Source organism: Schistocerca gregaria, chromosome 4 (genome assembly GCF_023897955.1).
Source record: "Schistocerca gregaria isolate iqSchGreg1 chromosome 4, iqSchGreg1.2, whole genome shotgun sequence".
Classification (NCBI taxonomy): domain Eukaryota; kingdom Metazoa; phylum Arthropoda; class Insecta; order Orthoptera; family Acrididae; genus Schistocerca; species Schistocerca gregaria.
The window spans coordinates 80,222,638-80,242,160 of NC_064923.1; the positions used below are offsets into that span (position 1 = coordinate 80,222,638).

The 19,523-nt window shown below is 43.4% G+C and overlaps 1 protein-coding gene across 1 annotated transcript in view; it reads right to left on the reverse strand.

Moving 5' to 3' along the window:
• Positions 1–19,523, reverse strand: part of LOC126268219 (putative protein tag-52) — a 139,173-nt gene that overhangs the window by 23,811 nt on the left and 95,839 nt on the right. The window contains exon 8 of the mRNA XM_049973846.1: positions 1,458–1,607. Coding sequence (XP_049829803.1) covers positions 1,458–1,607 — 150 coding nt within the window. The remainder of the gene's footprint in view (positions 1–1,457; positions 1,608–19,523) is intronic.

A 19,523-nucleotide genomic window follows, 5' to 3' on the forward strand; every position in this document is an offset into this window, starting at 1 on the left:
TCAACTAATCACTGCACCATTCAAACTGCTGAAAGCGTTTCTTTGGCTGCCATTAAGCTGCTATGAGCAGCTAGGGAAAATGAGCCAAGCCTACTGCAAAACCTGAGCACGCAAAATACAAATTGGGTTGGTAGGTGCCCCAGATGTTGCTCCTTCTCTTTTAGTTTTGTGGAGGACCTTCCAACACAAGTAGTTAATCCAAGATCTCTGTGACACGCGAATTTCAACATTTATGGAAAGGATAGATTGCTACTCACTGTAAAGACGACATGCAGACTTACAGAGAGTCACGTCAAGAAGTCTGGCCTGAGCAGATTTTTGTTGTGCCTGTTTGCAACGCAAAATGTCATCTTTATATTGAGTAGCAATCTATCCTCTCCATAATTGTTGATATTCAACCTGGACTTTCCACAGTTTCATTTTGCCTACCACACAAAATTCAGTCATGCTGGATGGTGGTCAGTGAATCAGTGTCAGTGTTCACAGCTGTCACAAGCAAGCCACAAGCTAGTTTCACCAAATGCGTACCCAGCCAATACTACAGAGTTCCCTTTTGCTGCTTGCCATTTGGCTCAACCCAGCGGGCACATATGATTTATTGTATACTACTGATGAGATGACCATTCATCAGTGATATATTTTTATTCTTTAGCAGAGTATATACTATTTGTGACAGGTTAAAAGTGTATACCAGAGCAGTGGTTGAACATTGATGCACGAATTTTGCATATATGTACAACCAATTATACCATCCAAGTATATCTCATCTCTCAGGAGAGAGATATTTGTATTGCAATGCCTGCAAAATCGAGGTCTCATGGTTCAAGTTCTGGTCTGAAACACAGTTTTAACTTACCACAAAAGCATACACATATATGAAATACTTTAATTTGCAGTTTACACATATTATTGCTCATACAAATAAAACAAGTTGTGTAGTGGGCACATAATCTGTGGCTAAGCATAATTTTACAAAATGAAAGCAGCCACCAAACTGATGAAATGGCAGTTTGATGTGACTACACATCCGATGGCAAACTGATGAACTCAGCCATAAAATATTTCCAATTGCAAATTGAAAAATGAAGTTCAAGTAGTGCAGTTCTATACAACACCTGTAACACATACCAAGTTTCCGACATTCAGCTAACATAAAGCATGAAAGGTTCTTTCTTAAAATTATATAAATCTTTTATGATTCTACTCCTAATACACCATGCCATAAGCAAATGCATTCTTAACATGTTACCAGTATACTTCAGAAGTCAACGGCAGACCATTTGCAATTATGAATGAAGATTTTAAAACCTAATCTGAAAGAAAGAGATCCAAATAAATTGTTCCGAAAAGTTACTTTGCAATCATTAAAGTGTTTCAGTCAAGCTGGAAAGTTCCCAAACATTAGAAAATATTTATAGTTTTCCTGATACATAAGAACTGAATATATTATATTTTACCTGTTTGTCACCTGCCGAAGTTTCACATGTTTTTGCTGTTTTAGCTGGACGTATCTCTTCATTGGCTAACTTGGTCATATTCGATGAAACATTTGCCGTGGTCTCACATGGGTCCCTATTCTCCTCATCTTGTGTTATATTGCCACTGTTCTGCAAAAGTAATATGTGCAGTTAATGTAAGTATATAATGACACTTGTGAAGCCTGGAGTCAACTGTTACTACAATGAACTATTTAAAGTAACTGTTTCCTATAGTTACGTCCCTCGACCAGTAATTCTCTGTAAACAGTAGTTTTTCTTTCAGTCATTCTTGCACAAGTTACTGCCCATACTCTTGCTACAACCAAATAGTTTGCCAAAAGTGACAGAGATGATAACTTTAGACAGAAAAGTATTGCAAGCTTGCTCTAATTAAGTAGATCCATTACTACTGCAATCAATAACATACGGAATATTTTGTGACAAACTAACAAGGCTGCAACAGTACCCACAAATAGAAGAGGCAATGAGAACAGTGTCTAAGAATAGATTACATTCTCGTTTTCAGGCTTCATCTGGTTAGTAGCCTCTCAGTACAATTTCTGTAATGTGTTGCCTAAACATAAAGGCATATATAAACTCAAAATATTTGGTCGACTTAAAAAATAAGTATTATACTGTTGTCTATTTTGGTGACCTCTGATAGTTAACACAAAAACTTTAAAAACGGAAAAAAATTTACATAAAATACAGGACATCTGCAACATTGCTCACTTGACTTCTGTTGCAAAAGAACATGACTATCCTCTGTCAATGGGCCACGCAACTGTAGTCATATTGTTACCAGATATGATGCTTAATAAGGAATTTGGTATGCCATGATTAAACCAATCAAGCATGTGTTGTTAAATATCTGAACATTGTTTCCAGTATATTTTATGAATAAAAGTCCACTGAGTATCTATATTTTGGTTTTTAATTCCTATATTAATTACAAAGTGAAATCTCCATGATCAGGTTTTCAAAGTTTGTTTTGAAGCTTTTCAAAGTTTCCACTCCGAAATATGTGCAGGAAATAAACAGACAGTGGGCGTGCTTTTATTAATAAAATACATAAATTTTGTTGTTTCTGCGTGCTTTGTGAAAACATTATCAATTCATTAAAAATTGAATTTTCTGTTCTTCATTCAACCTTATTGGCATTTGCATTCTTAGGACATTGGAGTCCTAAGTGTGTAGTCCCAGAACTACACAGAATGTGTAAGTAGATGCAGTTGGCACTGTCACCAAGTACCTAGATTATGTATTTTAAAGATGATGATATGTGTGCTTTGCATTTGTCACATATATTGTTAGCATTTCTATCATGTCAGACAATGTGGTAAGCCTAAGTTGGTAAGTGTGCATGCGATAGCACGTACACCTAGCATATTACGAATTGCATAAAAATATGATTTTACGGTGCTTATATGTTGGATTATGTTGGTGATGGAAAAAGGTAGGGCCACGTGTTGTGGACAGCCCCTGGGCTAGGGACCATTTGTATACCCAACAGGGTCAAAGTATGAATATTACACTTCTTCCTGATAGGCAAATGGAGAAAATCAGTTGGTTCTTTTTGCACCTGATGTGGTCTATGCTGAATCTTAAGAGGCTTATGGAGTTCATGGGTAGTTCCTTATAATAACCCCACAATTTTTTTGAACAATTTATTTGTACCAAAATTGAGACATGGATTCCAAGATGGCTACTCACAGCAAATGGCTGAAATTTTTACTATATATTCTTAACATCCTGATGTTGAACAATCTTGAAAATGTTGTTAATACCATTACATTTCCTGGCTACAGAGGTTCAAAGTTATCTTACACATGTATGTAAATTACACACGTAAAATCCGGTGTGACGCAAAAATCCAAATAATAAATAACAACAGAATAAACTTCTAAATTTTAACATTATATTATATAGACATTTATCTGGAAGTGCTATCTTCTGGTTTTCAAAAATCTTTATCCATAATTGAGAAACACCCCCAAACAGTGTTATTGGGTACCAAAATAGAGATGTAGATTTCAAGACAGCTACACACAGCAAACTGCTGAAATTTTTATGGTATATTATGCCTACAATCCTGATTTTTAACAACCTTCAAAATTTTCTGGATATATTTATAAGTTTCCAACATAAAGAGGTTTGCAGTTAACTGGTCTGTACCCATAAAACCCGCTGTGAGGCAAAAGAATATTTTATAAAGTGACATAGCAGGGAGAAAATGCTGTAAAGTGTCTGTTATCATTACAAGGATTCTGGGAATGCAATGTTTTAGTTCTGAAGCACATGCAAAATTTTTGTGCATGTAAAATCTGGTTTGAGGTGTAAAATTAGTGTTGTGTTATTTCAATTTCACATAAGTAAACTATCAAAATTTTACTGATACATAAAGTTCTTTTCATGTGAATGGCAGTGAAAAGAAGGGAAACAGCAGAAAAAAAGCTTCTATTGGAGGCCAAAACAGGCAAATATACTCCTGTTTAAAAGACTGACTGAAAAGTTGAATACCAGCTGCATGATCCAACTTCCTCAGCACTTCTAAAAATTTTCCCAAAAATTCTGGCATGTGAATGTATTCATGCTTTTTTATGCTGAGAGAAAAGGAGACAGTGGCAGTGGGAAAGAGATGGACAAGTAATAAATACTAGAAGATGGTAGACAGTGGTTGTGGTATAGAAAGAGTGAAGGAGATAGTGGCAGTGTGAGAGAAAGAGAGGGACACAGTGGCAGTGGAACATAGTTGACAGTGACAGAACAGTGGTTGGAACTAGAGCGAAGAAGACAGTGCCAGTGGGAGATGAAGAGAGAGATAAAGCTAACAAGGGAGAATCAAACAATGGAAAATCCAGGATGGAATGTGACAATATTATGAAAAGGATAGTTGTTACCATACAGTGGAGATGCTGAGTCACAAATAGGCACAATACACACACACACACACACACACACACACACACACACACACACACACGGACGCATACACACACAAGCAACTCACACACACCTGACCACAGTCCCTGGCAGCTGAAGGCAGATTGCAAGCATCAGAGAATGATGGGTGGAGCAACTGGGTGGTGGGAGTAAGGAGGAAGCTGGGGCAGGGAGTAGGAGGGATAGCTTGGTAAGGGTGGGGGATAGTAAAGTACTGCCTATGGGAGTGTGCAGGGCCGAGGTGGGGAGGGGGTAGGGCAGCTATGCGCAGTCGAGAGGTTAAACGGAGGATGGGGAGAGTGGGGGTGGTGGAAAAGGAGAGAAGTAAAAAGACAAGGTGCATGGCTGTGTAGTGCTGGAATGAAAAAAGGGAAGGGGCGAGATGGGTAAGGATAATGACTAACAAGGTTGAGGCCAGGAAGGCTATGGGAATGTAGGCTGTATTGCAGGGATGCAGTGAGAGTTCCCACCTGTGCAACTCAGAAAAGCTTGTGTTGATGGAAAGGTTACAAATGGCACAGGTTGTGAAGCAGTCATTGAAATGAATGCCGTGTTGGATGGTTTGCTCAGCAAAGGGGTGGTCCAGCTGTTTATTGGCCACAGTTTGTCGTATGCTCAGCAAAGGGATGGTCCAGCTGTTTCTTGGCCACAGTTTGTCAGTGGCCATTCATGCAGACAGACAGCTAGTAGATCACATGACTGGCTTCACAGGTAGCCCTACCTGTGAATTTGGCTTTTTATATACCATAATACCCATTATGGGGATGGCCACTTCTATAATTGATATTTATGGCAAATCATTATTCCTGACCGAGCTCCAGAATTACCATACTTATGCGTGTAAAATGTGCCGGTAATATCCAGTGTGCCGTGCGGTTTGAGGTGTCATGTCACAGACTGTGTGGCCCCTCCCGCCGGAGGTTTGAGTCCTGTGTGTGTGTGTGTGTGTGTGTGTGTGTGTGTGTGTGTGTGTGTGTGTGTGTGTGTGTGTGTGTGTGTGTGTTCTTAGCATAAGCTAGTTTAAGTAGTAAGTCTAGAGACCAATGACCTAAGCAGTTTGGTCCCTTAGGAACTCACACACATTTGAACATTTATCCAGCCTGAGGTGTAAATGTAGTTTAACTGATGTAGTGAACTCATGGCAAGAATTCTGGGGTAATAACAAGGGTCCTGAAGTCACCAAACTATGTTTTTAGTCAGCATTTTTTCCACCAATAAAAATTTGCAACACAATGTCTCTGTATAACTGGCACTTCACACCTGGTCTCACCAGTTGGTGTATGCACCTTACAAAAAAATATTTTGGCATACAAAATTCTTTGTACTTGCAAATCAAACACTACATTTTTTAATATGCTGTATGTGTAGCCTAAAAATATGGTACATTTTTGCAGAAAGTAGGGTAAAGTGAACTTGTGTTGGAACGAAGTCCTGCACTCACGTTAAACTAGAGGGAGCATCTGTTTTGTGGTGTGGTCACTTTACCACTTTACATTGCACTCTATACTGCTTTGAAACCTTGTTCCTCTGATGGTGGTTTAATTTTTTTTTTAAATTTGACTTATGATTCCATTTTTTGTATTTGGATGACACAAACAGCGATTCCCAATTCTATGTTCTGTTTTAACCTCCATTATGCATACTTACTTCTTGTTTGTATGTGGCATAGTATACAAATAAACTGCTGAAACTTAACTGCCCTATAGAATTTGTTATATATAAGCAACATATTCCACTGTAGCAGAGAAAAGAAAGAAATCAGTAGAAAAATGCTGCTGTTGGAGTATAAAAAGGCAAATATATTCTTCTTTAAGAGATTCTACGGACAAATGGGGAAATAGCTGCCTCAGTCTTCATTGCCCCTTCCTCACCAAAAACTTTGGGATGTGAGCGTATTGTGATTTTTTTTGTGCTTATAGAGTGTAATAGAGAGACAGTGATGGTGCAAGAGAGAGGAGGCGACAATGTTGGGAGAGAGAAAGTGACAGCAAAAGTGATAGAGAGATAAACACAACAGCAGTTGGAGCCCAAGAGAGGGGAGCTATTGATCATCAGAGAGAGATAGGGCAGTAAAAGAGCATAGCAACCTAAAGATTCTTGATCTAGGCCTCAAAACTCCAAGCAAACCCAGAGTTGCCACAAGTTTCCCCACGTGAAATTCCTTGATTTCCAGACAAGTTTTAGCATTTTTCCCTGACAAATTTTGAGATCTCAAGGGTAAGTTAAGACATAAGTGGACAACCTGTTGTTGCAAAAAATGGTTCAAATGGCTCTAAGCACGATGGGACTTAACAACTGAGGTCATTAGTCCCCTAGACTTAGAACTACTTAAACCTAACTAACCTAAGGACATCACACACATCCATGCCCGAGGCAGGATTCGAACCTGCTACCGTAGCAGCAGTGCAGTTCCAGACTGAAGTGCCTAGAACCGCTTGGCCACAGCGGCCGGCCCTGTCTTTGCTGCTGTGGTACAAGAAACAATAGTGCAAACAAGGAAATATATATATTCAAAAAGAAAGAAATAAACCTTTGTAAGCAGATGATATTTCTTGACGTGAGCAAAAGTGTTAAGCATCTTTTGTTATGGACATTTTTGAGGTATATGGTATGTGTGTGTCACTAAGACCACTGATGTTACTTCATTTCAATAAAATGAAACATATCTGGTGACAAAAATATGCATTTCCTTGGAGTGTGTAAACCAACACTGTAAGTGACTGCCAATTAAATGTTGGTTCTTCTATGGTTATTATTGTCAGATTTTATCCACTGTGTTATATCTATTATTTTACAGGTATTGTGTGATTTTTCTTTTGAGAAATGTATGAGGACATAGCATACAAACCACCAGTGATTGACACAATTTTTTCTTCTTACCGTCCATACTTTCTAACAAATAAACTACTTTTGAAGTGAATCTTCAAGTTTTCGCGGCACAAAGACTGCTCCACTAAGTTTCGGGAATGCAGCCACATGAATTCTGCTTCTTCTTCTAATATTTCGGCTGTATACCTTTCAGCCATCTTCAGAGAGAGCCATACGACTGATGCTCCAGCGCTCGCTCCATCCTTTTAAACTCGCGGACCGCACCACTCCGCATGCGGCCACAGATAAACAAGGCGCCAGTGATGTTAATCGGCGGCAAAGATGTACAATATGCATGAGTTACGTCTGTGTTGTGATAGTGCCACGACATTTAACAGTGCCGCCACGACAGTACGCACAAACGGCGATAGAGGCGCTCCGCAAATCAGATGAGCGCGGGAGCGCCACCTAGCTACGAACGGCACCGGTCGCATGTCACGGCACAGCAGTCGAATACGAGAGACTGAGTTGTAATCATGTGATCAGCTATTGTTTCTAAGAGAGAGTGTGAAAATCCACGCAATTATTGTGATTAAAGGTTATAACACTTTTTGGCGACGAGGTCGGGATATTTTCACCGCGTTGTGGATTTGCGTGTTCGTGACGGGGCAGACATGGAACAGCTTATGCAAGCGCTCATTGAACAACAAACACAGCTGACGGCAGCGATTCAGGCGTTGTCGACGTCGCTTACTCATCGTCTGTCTTCCTCTTCTCCGCCTCCATTCCCTCCTTACGACGAGGCCGCTGAAGACTGGGAGAATTATGAGAAGCGTTTGCGGCAACACTTCTTGGCTTTCGGCGTTGTCGACGCTCCTATGTGTAAGTCGTTATTTCTATCTTGGATTTCCCCTCGAGTCTATCAGCTGCTATCTCAGTTAGCCCCTCTGCGGGAACCAGCCTCCCTGTCCTTCCAAGAAATGTGTGACTTATTGTCTGCCTATTATCGAACAAACACCCACGTCGTTGCCGCCCGCGTGGCGTTCTACCGGTGTCGTAAACAGCCCCATCAATCTTACCGGGCTTGGGCGGCGGAACTACATGGCCTGAGTAGGAAATGTCAGTTTGTCACGGACACTCATCACGAGTCTTATGCGGATTCAATGGTTAGGGATGCTATTCTACGGCTTGCTCCTGATAAAGAAGTTCGGCAACGTGCCCTACAACTGCCAAACCCGTCGTTGTCGGAAGTTCTAAGCATCGCTCAATCCTTTGAAGTGTCTCACGCTGCTGGCGCGCAAATAGACGCGTGGTGTGATGTAGGCGCTGTACAGTCAACTCTCGACAAGGACAATTTGCCTGTTGCACAGGAGAACGAAGATGTGGCGGCGGTTCACTCGCGTAAACAACGTCGCGTTGGGCCGCAACGCTCGCAGCGAAACCAGCAACCACAGAAGCCGGTTCGTTCCGCGCTTCCTTCTTGCCCCCGTTGTTTCGTACAGCACGACAGGGCAGCGTGTCCAAAACGTTGGGCCACGTGTAATTCATGTAGGAAAAAAGGCCACATTGCTTCTGTGTGTCAGTCCCATAAAGTTCCTGTCGACGAGGACGAGGCGTCGGACATGGATGTTCACTGTGTGCTTTCTCAAACAAATAAGTTGTTTGTTACTGTTCGTGTTCTGAATAAAGACATCCGCATGCAAGTGGACACTGGCTCTGCAGTAACACTCATTAATTCTCGCACGTATTTGGCGTTGGGCTCCCCTCCTTTGTCTCCAGTTACGCGCAATCTGAGGACTTATAATCAGCAGAAAATTCCTATCATGGGCCAGTTTGATGCTTCCACTGCCTACAAGTCTGTTGTTCGGCCCCTCACGTTTTATGTGGTGGATCATGCGGGCACTGAAAACCTGTTCGGTTATGATGCTTTCCAGTTGTTTGGGTTCTCCATTGATGATGATGTGCACCTCATATCTGAGGACATTCCGTATCAACAGCTTGATGGATTGTGTTGTGAATTTTCGTCCGTGTTCTCTGCTGGTCTGGGTTGTGCCAAGGATTTTGCAGCCCACATTACTCTTAAACCTACGGCTCGCCCTAAGTTTTTCCGGGCACGCCCTATTCCAGTGGCGTTGCGTGCACCTGTCAAGGCTGAGCTAGACAGGTTAACAGCTTCAGGGATTCTCCTTCCGGTTACCTCCAGCGAATGGGCATCGCCGATCGTGGTGGTTTCTAAACCAAACGGGAGTCTGCGATTGTGTGGTGACTTTAAAGCCACTGTCAACGCTCAGAGCGTCATTGACACTTATCCTCTTCCTCGTCCTGAGGAGTTGTTTACCAAGCTCGCTGGGGGCCAGTTCTTTTCCAAACTTGACTTATCGGAGGCGTACCATCAGTTGCCGTTGGACGCTCCTTCCAAGGAATTTCTCGTTATCAACACTCCTTGTGGGTTGTATCAGTACCAGCGATTACCATTTGGCGTCGCTAGCGCACCGGCCATTTTTCAGCGGTTTTTGGAACAGCTCACGGCTTCCGTTCCCGGCTGCATAAACTATCTGGATGACATTGTTGTCACGGGAGCCTCCACTGCGGAGCACCTTCGTAATTTACGTTCACTGTTTCGGGTTTTGCATTCGGCTGGGTTGAGGTGCAATCTGGACAAGTCACAGTTCTTCCAGCCCTCCATTGAGTATCTTGGTTTCCAGTTGTCCCGTGAGGGCATACGCCCTCTCCGTGAGCACGTTGCGGCCATTAACGCTCTACCCCGGCCGTCTACGGTCAAAGAACTTCAGGCGTTTCTAGGCAAGATTGCTTATTATCACAAATTCATTCCATCCGCAGCAGCGGTAGCTTATCCTCTGCATCAGCTGTTACGCAAAAACGTCCCCTTCTGTTGGTCCGACGGGTGTGAGCAGGCTTTTGTCCGCCTGAAGGCTCATTTGCAGTCGGCGCCTTGTCTTGCCACATACCGTCCGGGTCAGCACTTGGTTCTGGCGACTGACGCGTCACAGTATGGCCTAGGGGCTGTTCTCGCCCATCGGTATGAGGATGGGTCGGAACGACCTATTGCCTATGCTTCCAAGACCCTCAACGAGGCGCAACGGCGTTACTCTCAAATCGAAAAGGAGGCGCTCGCTATCATTTATGCTCTAAAAAAGTTCAGCGTTTTTTTGTATGGTTCTAAGTTTCACCTCATCACCGACCACAAACCACTGGTCTCTCTGTTCAGCCCCTCGGCGTCACTTCCGGATAAGGCAGCTCACCGCCTGCAACGTTGGGCCTTATACTTGTCTCGTTTTCATTATGAGATTCACTATCGCCCAACGGCCCAGCACGCAAACGCGGATGCATTGTCGCGATTGCCGATGGGCCCCGACCCTGTTTTCGATCGCGATGAACTCCTCTGTTTCCACATTGATGAGGAAGAACGTCGTGCAGTCGAGGGCTTTCCACTTACAGGTTCGCAGGTCGCGTCAGCTACTGCGCGGGACCCGGTCCTGCGTCGGGTGATCGGTTTTGTTCAACGAGGTTGGCCAGACAGGACCGGGGGGCCGCGCATCGGATCCCCTTCGCAACTACCATGCCTTGCGCCTTCGTCTGTCTGTTCGTGATGGTGTTGTTCTTCTGGCCACGGATGGCGCATCTCCACGGGTCGTGGTGCCAGCCTCTCTTCGCAAAGATGTTCTCAAACTATTGCACGGAGGCCATTGGGGTATTTCTCGGACTAAATCCCTGGCCCGCAGGCACGTTTATTGGCCCGGCATTGATTCGGACATCGCCCATATGGTTGCTGCATGTGGCCAGTGTGCTCAACAACTGGCGGCACATCGTACAATGCCCTCTCCGTGGCCTGATCCAGCTCAGCCATGGGAACGGGTGCACGCCGACTTTGCTGGCCCCTTCCTCGGTACTTATTGGCTACTGTTGATTGACGCCTTCTCGAAGTTTCCATTTGTTGTTAGATGTCCGTCGCCCACCACTGCGGCGACGACGCTGGCTTTGTCCAAAATCTTTGCGCTAGAAGGTCTTCCATCCACGATCGTCACGGACAATGGCCCTCAGTTCTCTTCGCAGGCCTTCCGTGATTTTTGTACTGGACAAGGGATTCATCATGTTACCGCACCTCCCTTCCATCCGCAATCGAATGGGGAGGTCGAGCGCCTTGTCCGCACTTTCAAATGCCAGATGAAAAAATTCCTTAGTGATTTTTCCACAGATGACGCCCTGCTGCAATTTCTGAGTTCTTATCGCTTCACGCCTCTGGGTGATCGCAGCCCTGCTGAACTCTTGCATGGCCGCCAACCGCGCACTCTACTGCACCTGCTTCACCCTGTCCGGCCTTGTACTGTGTCCCCTAGTGCGGGAAAATACTCGGTGGGCGCCGACGTGTGGGCACGAGGGTATGGATCTCGCCCTAAATGGATTCCAGGGGTGGTCAAGGCTCTTCGTGGCCGCCGGCTTTGTGAAATCCGTACGGGCGACGGCACGGTTGTTCGCCATTACGACCAGATGAGCCCACGAGTGATGGCCACGCCTGTGCCACCGCCCCATCCTTCGCCTCCACCAGCTCGAGACGCCAGTCCTGTCGCTGCTGCCGATCTACCGTCCGTGTTGATGCAGCCGCCGTCGCTGCCGCTTCCAAGTACTCCGGAACCGGCCCCAGTTGCGACGCCGCCTTCTCCGGGACCCATCTCGCTGGAGCACACTCCCAGGTCAATGACACCTATGGATGCTGCTCCGGAGTTTTCACCCATCATCTCATCCAGGAGGCACGTTCCTCGCACGAGCTTCCGTCCTGGACATTTTCGACCATACTCCCGTGTCTCTGCGCGGGATCTCCTCGGGGCCTCACAAGAGGCCATGGATGTCTCTGCGCTGTCCATGTCTCCAAGGAAGTGAGTGTTTATTTTTTTCAAGGGGGGAAAAGTGTTGTGATAGTGCCACGACATTTAACAGTGCCGCCACGACAGTACGCACAAACGGCGATAGAGGCGCTCCGCAAATCAGATGAGCGCGGGAGCGCCACCTATCTACGAACGGCACCGGCCGCATGTCACGTCACAGCAGTCGAATACGAGAGACTGAGTTGTAATCATGTGATCAGCTATTGTTTCTAAGAGAGAGTGTGAAAATCCACGCAATTATTGTGATTAAAGGTTATAACAGTCTGTGGCTGCGCACTCGATCCATGCTGGGAGGTCGATGTATTACTGGGAGCTGAACTGTAGCGACGTCTTTGTAAGTTCAATATTGAAAGTGCCGAATTCCATGATTTATCTAATGTGAAACCGCTGTCTCTATTAATTAAATTCTTCGTCAAGCGGATTTCAATGGCCTCTTTTACTACGGAGTCCCAGAAAGATGAAACAGAAGTCAGAATTTCGACATTTTCATACCATACACCTCTCTTGGACTGTACGATTCGTTTGTCTGATATATGAAAGGCCACATTCACATGGTATCTTGTAAACTCCAGGCTTGCGGAGAAGTAAGTCATCTTTAACGGAACCCAGGAGTGCAGCCGTCTTCGCCGGTGGACGAAAAATCACTTTTACTTTATGTTTAGTGATGATCCTTCCTATTTTGGAGGAAAGGCTTCCCACATATGGCAGGAAAGCCATGGATTTAAATGTTTCCTCGTCATCTTCTGCATTCCTTACGGACACCTTAGGTTTTATTTGTAGTGCCTTACGTATCTGTTGTGGAGAATACCCATTGTCCTCAAAAAGTCTTCAGATGTAAAAGTTCGTCTTTTAAACTACTTTCATCAGAAATGAAGTGTGCTCGGTGTCATTTCCACCGGAAGTCATACGAAGACTGAAACCAAGTGGTGCAGTGCCTCCAAGGCTTTATGGACTCCCAAAGATCCATAAGAAAGACGTTCCTCTACGCCCTCCGAGAGCAATATTGGTTCTCCCAACTATGATTGTGCCAAGCACCTGGCGTCACTATTGAGGCCGCTTGTGGGAAAATGTGATGATCATATAAGGAACTCTGCAGATTTCATTGGCAAATTAAAATCTTTGAAACTGAACACCTCTGATCTATAAGTCAGCTTTGATGTAGTGTCGCTATTTACTGAGGTACCTCTCTCTGAATCTTTAGATCTCATTGGAAAAAGTTTTGATAAGGAGATTTTAGCTTTGTTTCAGATACTTTTTGTTTAATAACGACTTTTTTGAACAGACTGACGGTGTTGCCATGGGTAGTCCTATGTCACCCTTGGTGGCCAATTTATTTATGGAGGACTTCGAGGAGAAGGCCCTGGAGTCTGCTATTTTGAAGCCTACAGTTTTTTGGAGGTACGTTGATGACACCTTTGTAGTGTGGCTCCATGGCGAGGACAAATTGCAGGACTTCTTAAACCATCTGAATTCCATCCATGGACAAATTCAGTTTACAATGGAAGTGGAAAAGGAGGGATGTCTTCCATTTTTGGATGTCTTGGTTCGGCGCAAAGAAGATGGCACTTTGGGTCATGCAGTATATCGGAAACCGACCCATACGGACTTATATTTACATGCAAATAGCTGTCACCATCCTTCGCAGACGAGTAGTGTTCTAAGAACTTTGGTACACCGAGCACAATTCATTTCTGATGAAAGTAGTTTAAAAGACGAACTTTTACATCTGAAGAGAGTTTTTGAGGACAACGGGTATTCCCCAAACAGATACGTAAGGCACTACAAATAAAACCTAAGGTGTCCGTAAGGAATGCAGAAGATGACGAGGAAACATTTAAATCCATGGCTTTCCTGCCGTATGTGGGAAGCCTTTCCTCCAAAATAGGAAGGATCCTCCCTAAACATAAAGTAAAAGTGATTTTTCGTCCACCGGCGAAGACGGCTGCACTCCTGAGTTCCGTTAAAGATGACATACTTCTCCGCAAGCCTAGAGTTTACAAGATACCATGTGAATGTGGCCTTTCATATATCAGACAAACGAATCGTACAGTCCAAGAGAGGTGTATGGAACATCGCAGGTACACTCAGCTCTTACAACCCAGTAAATCGGCTGTGGCAGAGCATTGTATTGATTCCTGTCACTCTATGGTATATGAAAATGTCGAAATTCTGACTTCTGTTTCATCTTTCTGGGACTCCGTAGTAAAAGAGGCCATTGAAATCCGCTTGACAAAGAATTTAATTAATAGAGACAGCGGATTCACATTAGATAAATCATGGAATCCGGCACTTTCAATATTGAACTTACAAAGACGTCGCTACAGTTCAGCTCCCAGTAATACATCGACCTCCCAGCATGGATCGAATGTGCAGCCACAGACGTAACTCATGCATATTGTACGTCTTTGCCGCCGATTAACATCACTGGCTCCTTGTTTATCTGTGGCCGCATGCGGAGTGGTGCGGTCCGCGAGTTTAAAAGGATGGAGCGAGCGCTGGAGCATCAGTCGTATGGCTCTCTCTGGAGATGGCTGAAAGGTATACAGCCGAAATATTAGAAGAAGAAGCAGAATTCATGCGACTGCATTCCCGAAACTTAATGGAGCTACTTTTGAAGTGATAAAATGTACTAGAACAAATAAAAATCTATAAAATGCCACACTGTACAACGTACTGGCAGTGAGACAGTTACAATTCCTGAAATCCATCGCCCATGGCCTCTGTCCTGCTGTGGAGCACCGAAATCCTGGATCCATAGATAACACACCAAAATCAGCTGCATTATGCCACACAAAAACAGACTTGGCGTGCAGACAGATCAGTGAGACTAGATTCAACAGGTACATCAGTGGGAACCAAATGGCTTCAGATCAGCAGCCCTGATCCATTACAGATATCTACAGAAATGGCCTGCAGTCTTGGTCCATCACAGAAATCCACTCGTGTGGCCAGTTATTCACGACCCACAGGTAGCATGTTGATGAAATGAGACCACAGTGATCAACCCAAGCAACAGGTAACTTGTTCAAATACTATGAGAATCAATAATAATGAGGAAGGTAGCAGCTCACTGTAAAGATGATTGCTGAGCTGCAGGCAGGCATGTAGAAAAGACAATTACAGTCTCACAGCTAAATTTTCAGCCATAGCTTTTGTCACAAAACAAGCGCACCCATTCAGACAATCACTCAGACACAAGTCGTGCACACATGATCGCCATCTCCAGCCTATACATCTACAGTCTCTGAGTCAGATCCAAACATACCATTCCTCATGTCTCCCCGCCTCTTGTCGGCTGCTCCAGGCTAGTGGCAAGAGGTGGTGGCAGCACTCACTGCAAGCTGAGGAAAGTGGTAGGAAGGAGTAAGAATGAGGGAGAAGGGAAGCAGCGCGTGTACCCAGCTGTACCCAACCAGTGACAATACATGACACCTCAGTAAACAATCCATTTCATCTACTGAGACAAAAATAAGATTTTTTTAGTGTTTCTTTTTTCTTTTCTCTTTTCAAATTTCCCTGGTGTGTTGGAAATTCCCTGACTTCCAGAACCTGTGCCAACCCTGAAACCCTCCCCATGGACCTGTGTGGTGAGGAGACAATGGTGCTTGAAGAGAAAAACAAGCAGAATGTAAGCAAGAAAGAAAGAGACAATGTCAATGAAAGAGAAAAAGAATGGAATAAGGACAATGACTGCGGGACACAGAAAGTGGCAAAGAAAGAAACAGTGGTAAGGAAGAGTGACACAAAGGGATGAAGCAGTGACAATGGGACAGACGGACAAGAGAATGAGTCAATGGGAGAAAAATATATAGACAGTGACAGGAGAGGGAGATATTGAAAACAAAGGCTTAACTACAAAGAGAGACCATGTAAAAGGGTTTAGAATGTTCTGTGTACAAAGAGTGACAATATACTCGTATGCCAAAATTTTTGTTGAGGAAGGTGGAACGATGACTGAGGCATCTGATTCCCCACTTTTCCTTCAGTGACTTAAGAGGAACATATTCGCCTTTCTGTGCTCCAACAGGAGCATTTTCTTGCTGATAGAAATACATATTAAAATATAAACCAAAATGTTTTGTCATCTTGTTTTTTTGTATTTGCCAATGTAAGGAAAAATTAAACACACACTCAAAGTGCTGGTCAAATAAATACAATGTGAATCACAAGGAGCCTACAAGATCTAATAAACACACACAAACAGTCACATAACACATCAGGAATGTAAAATTGGTGATTTCACCATCATAATTACATACGGCATACAACCAAATCATACAAGCAACAAAACAACAGTCAATATTAATGCTTCTGCAGAAACAGTTCTCAGACTTTTCACTGGCTAATATACTATACAACTTCACTGGCTAACACATGACAGGCTGAAAAGTAATGAAGGGCTAAGTAGAAGAGAAACAAGAAACGTAGAATGGTATAAATAAGGAGGAAAAAAATGGATTGGAGGGGAGATGGAAAACAAGAGAAAAGGGAGAAGAGAAGAAACAGCATTTATTAAATAAGGACATGCTACTGATGAACAAAATATAAATGGAAGGGGAGGAGGGCTGTTAATAGCACTTAAGTTTAGGCAGGCACTGAAATGAGAGAATATGTTAGGAGAGAAACAATTTTCTATCTCCAGGATATGGGAAACTACTACTAGGTGGGATGAATCAATTCCCCTTATTGTGCAACAGGCACTCTGGTCCCTTGAGTAATGCAGTAGAGTATGCTAAGTGACAGGATAATGGGTGTCCGCATGAAGGACAGTTTTGTTTTCATACATGCATACACAATACATTAGCCAGTGGTCATTCCTACACAGAAAGCTGTGCAATGAAAATGTCAGTTTACCAACAATATGCGTCATTTCACATGTTGCTCTGTTTTTGATGATGCAGGATTTACCAGTGATGGGGCTGGAGTAAATAGTGACTGGCAGGTGCATGGATTAAATATTACAGTGGGAATGATTTAAGACTTCGCAACCTAGGAGTAGATACAAAGATCTGGGAATGTCATGTTGTCTGACCAAGATGTTGTAGAGATTAGGAGGTTGTCTGAAGGCAACAGTGGATGGTGTGAGAACAATGCCAAGTTAAGATGATCTCATTCTATGGATCGAGTTGAGAATGTCAGTCTAGATGGAGTAATGCATGTTGCCACTTGATGTCTGGGTGGTACTGGTTGACAAGGGGTGTGCTTTTGAGTTTTTTGGAGGTGAGAGCTATATTTGTCAAGGAGTTAGAGGCAGATCCTGCTGAGTTGAGTAGGCACAGGTAGTGGAGGCTACCAGCCAGATGCATTGCACACATTCTGCACATGTATGAGCCGCTTGGCTGACAGTGCTGGCAAGTATTCAGCCAGGGCAGTATGGTCATGTACACGACTGCATGACTGCCTGTGTATCAGCTGTTTGGCCACACCTGCTCACCTGTGCCCATAGGCTGGAACACCCCATTGTACAGCATTACTCAAGGGACCTAAGTACCTGTTACAAAATACAGATGAAATCCATCCCGTCTAGTGGTAATTTTCCTGAACTACGGAGTCTGGAACTTGTTCTCCGACATTGTCCAAGCACAGTATTTAATACATATCTAATTGCGTACCACAGATGTGTATATAGACTCTTTGGCCTAGCTGTCAGTTCAATGTTTACTTTTTGTGACAACAGCGTCCAATGTGACACAGAAATAGCACCATTCAACATCTGACAGATGTAACATGTACACATAATGATCTCTATGCTGTTAGGTAGGGGAGATGTCACATTGTTTCGTAATTGTGTCCACTTCGTTATAATTAGCTTTTGAATATTTACACGGTTCTGTGTTGTCTAGATCAACATCAATTTTGACACGATAGAGAATTTATAATTGACAGGCATGCCATTTGATTTAGAGGCCTATATTATGGAAGTAAACTTATGTTTCCATGTTATGCATACAAATGATGATGTATTGCACAAATTGATATGCAGGCAACTGTGTTTCTCCTCTGTATCAATGCCCCTAACTATGAGCTCTATGCCTGACTACTGCTATGAAAATCTAACATTTCACGTGCAGTTCGTGGTGTTAACAAGATGTCTTTTACCTCCAAAATATTATTGCATCTCGACACCAATCTAGACTTATGTGTTGTTAGCAACTCCCTCCCTGGACCCATCCATTTACATTTTTTCATTGGTAGGATTTCCTTACTTACCAAACTATTCATTCTACTTCTTTCCCTCTTCCTCTATCCTCCTTTCCTCACTGAAGAAGAAACTACCAATTCTGAAGGCTTACAATGGTTTTTTGACTTTTCAACGTGTCTGTCAGTAGTTCTGGATTTTGGTTTCATTAAGGTAAGGACTGGGCAGCCATTCTGTCTCCTTTTAATTTTACAGTTAGTTCAAGGAATTTTTCTTTTGACCTAATTATGAGGGGGAGGGGGGGGGGGGGGTTGCAGTGGCGGCGGCAAAGAGATTGAAAGACAGTAAAGTGGAGCATCTCCATTTTCTCTGGCATCAACTTTACAGTAAATAAACACTATTTTATTAGCAGTTTACATCTGGGCAACAATTATCTAATAAATAGAAAAACTACTTCACAGGACAGGTTTTTCTAAATTCTTATTATCAGAAAATAATCTATGTTTTGCTGATTACTATAGCGAAGTCAGTTTTGCCACAGAAATTTGGGAGAAGAACATGACATTAAAATCATATAGTACAGGGTGATTCAAAAAGAATACCACAACTTTAAAAATGTGTATTTAATGAAAGAAACATAATATAACCTTCTGTTATACATCATTACAAAGAGTATTTAAAAAGGTTTTTTTTTACTCAAAAACAAGTTCAGAGATGTTCAATATGGCCTCCTCCAGACACTCGAGCAATATCAACCCGATACTCCAACTCGTTCCACACTCTCTGTAGCATATCAAGCGTAACAGTTTGGATAGCTGCTGTTATTTCTCGTTTCAAATCATCAATGGTGGCTGGGAGAGGGGGCCAAAACACCATATCTTTAACATACCCCCACAAGAAAAAATCGCAGGGGGTAAGATCAGGGCTTCTTGGAGGCCAGTGATGAATTGCTCTGTCACAGGCTGCCTGGTGGCCGATCCATGGCCTTTGGTAGTTGACGTTCAGGTAGTTACAGACAGATAAGTGCCAATGTGGTGGCGCTCCATCCTGCTGAAATATGAATTGTTGTGCTTCTTGTTCGAGCTGAGGGAACAGCCAATTCTCTAACATCTCCAGATACTGTAGTCCAGTTACAGTAGCACCTTCGAAGAAAAAGCGACCAAAAACTTTATTGGCTGAAATGGCACAGAAAATGTTCACCTTAGGTGAGTCACGTTCATACTGAGTTGTTTCCTGCGGATTCTCAGTGCT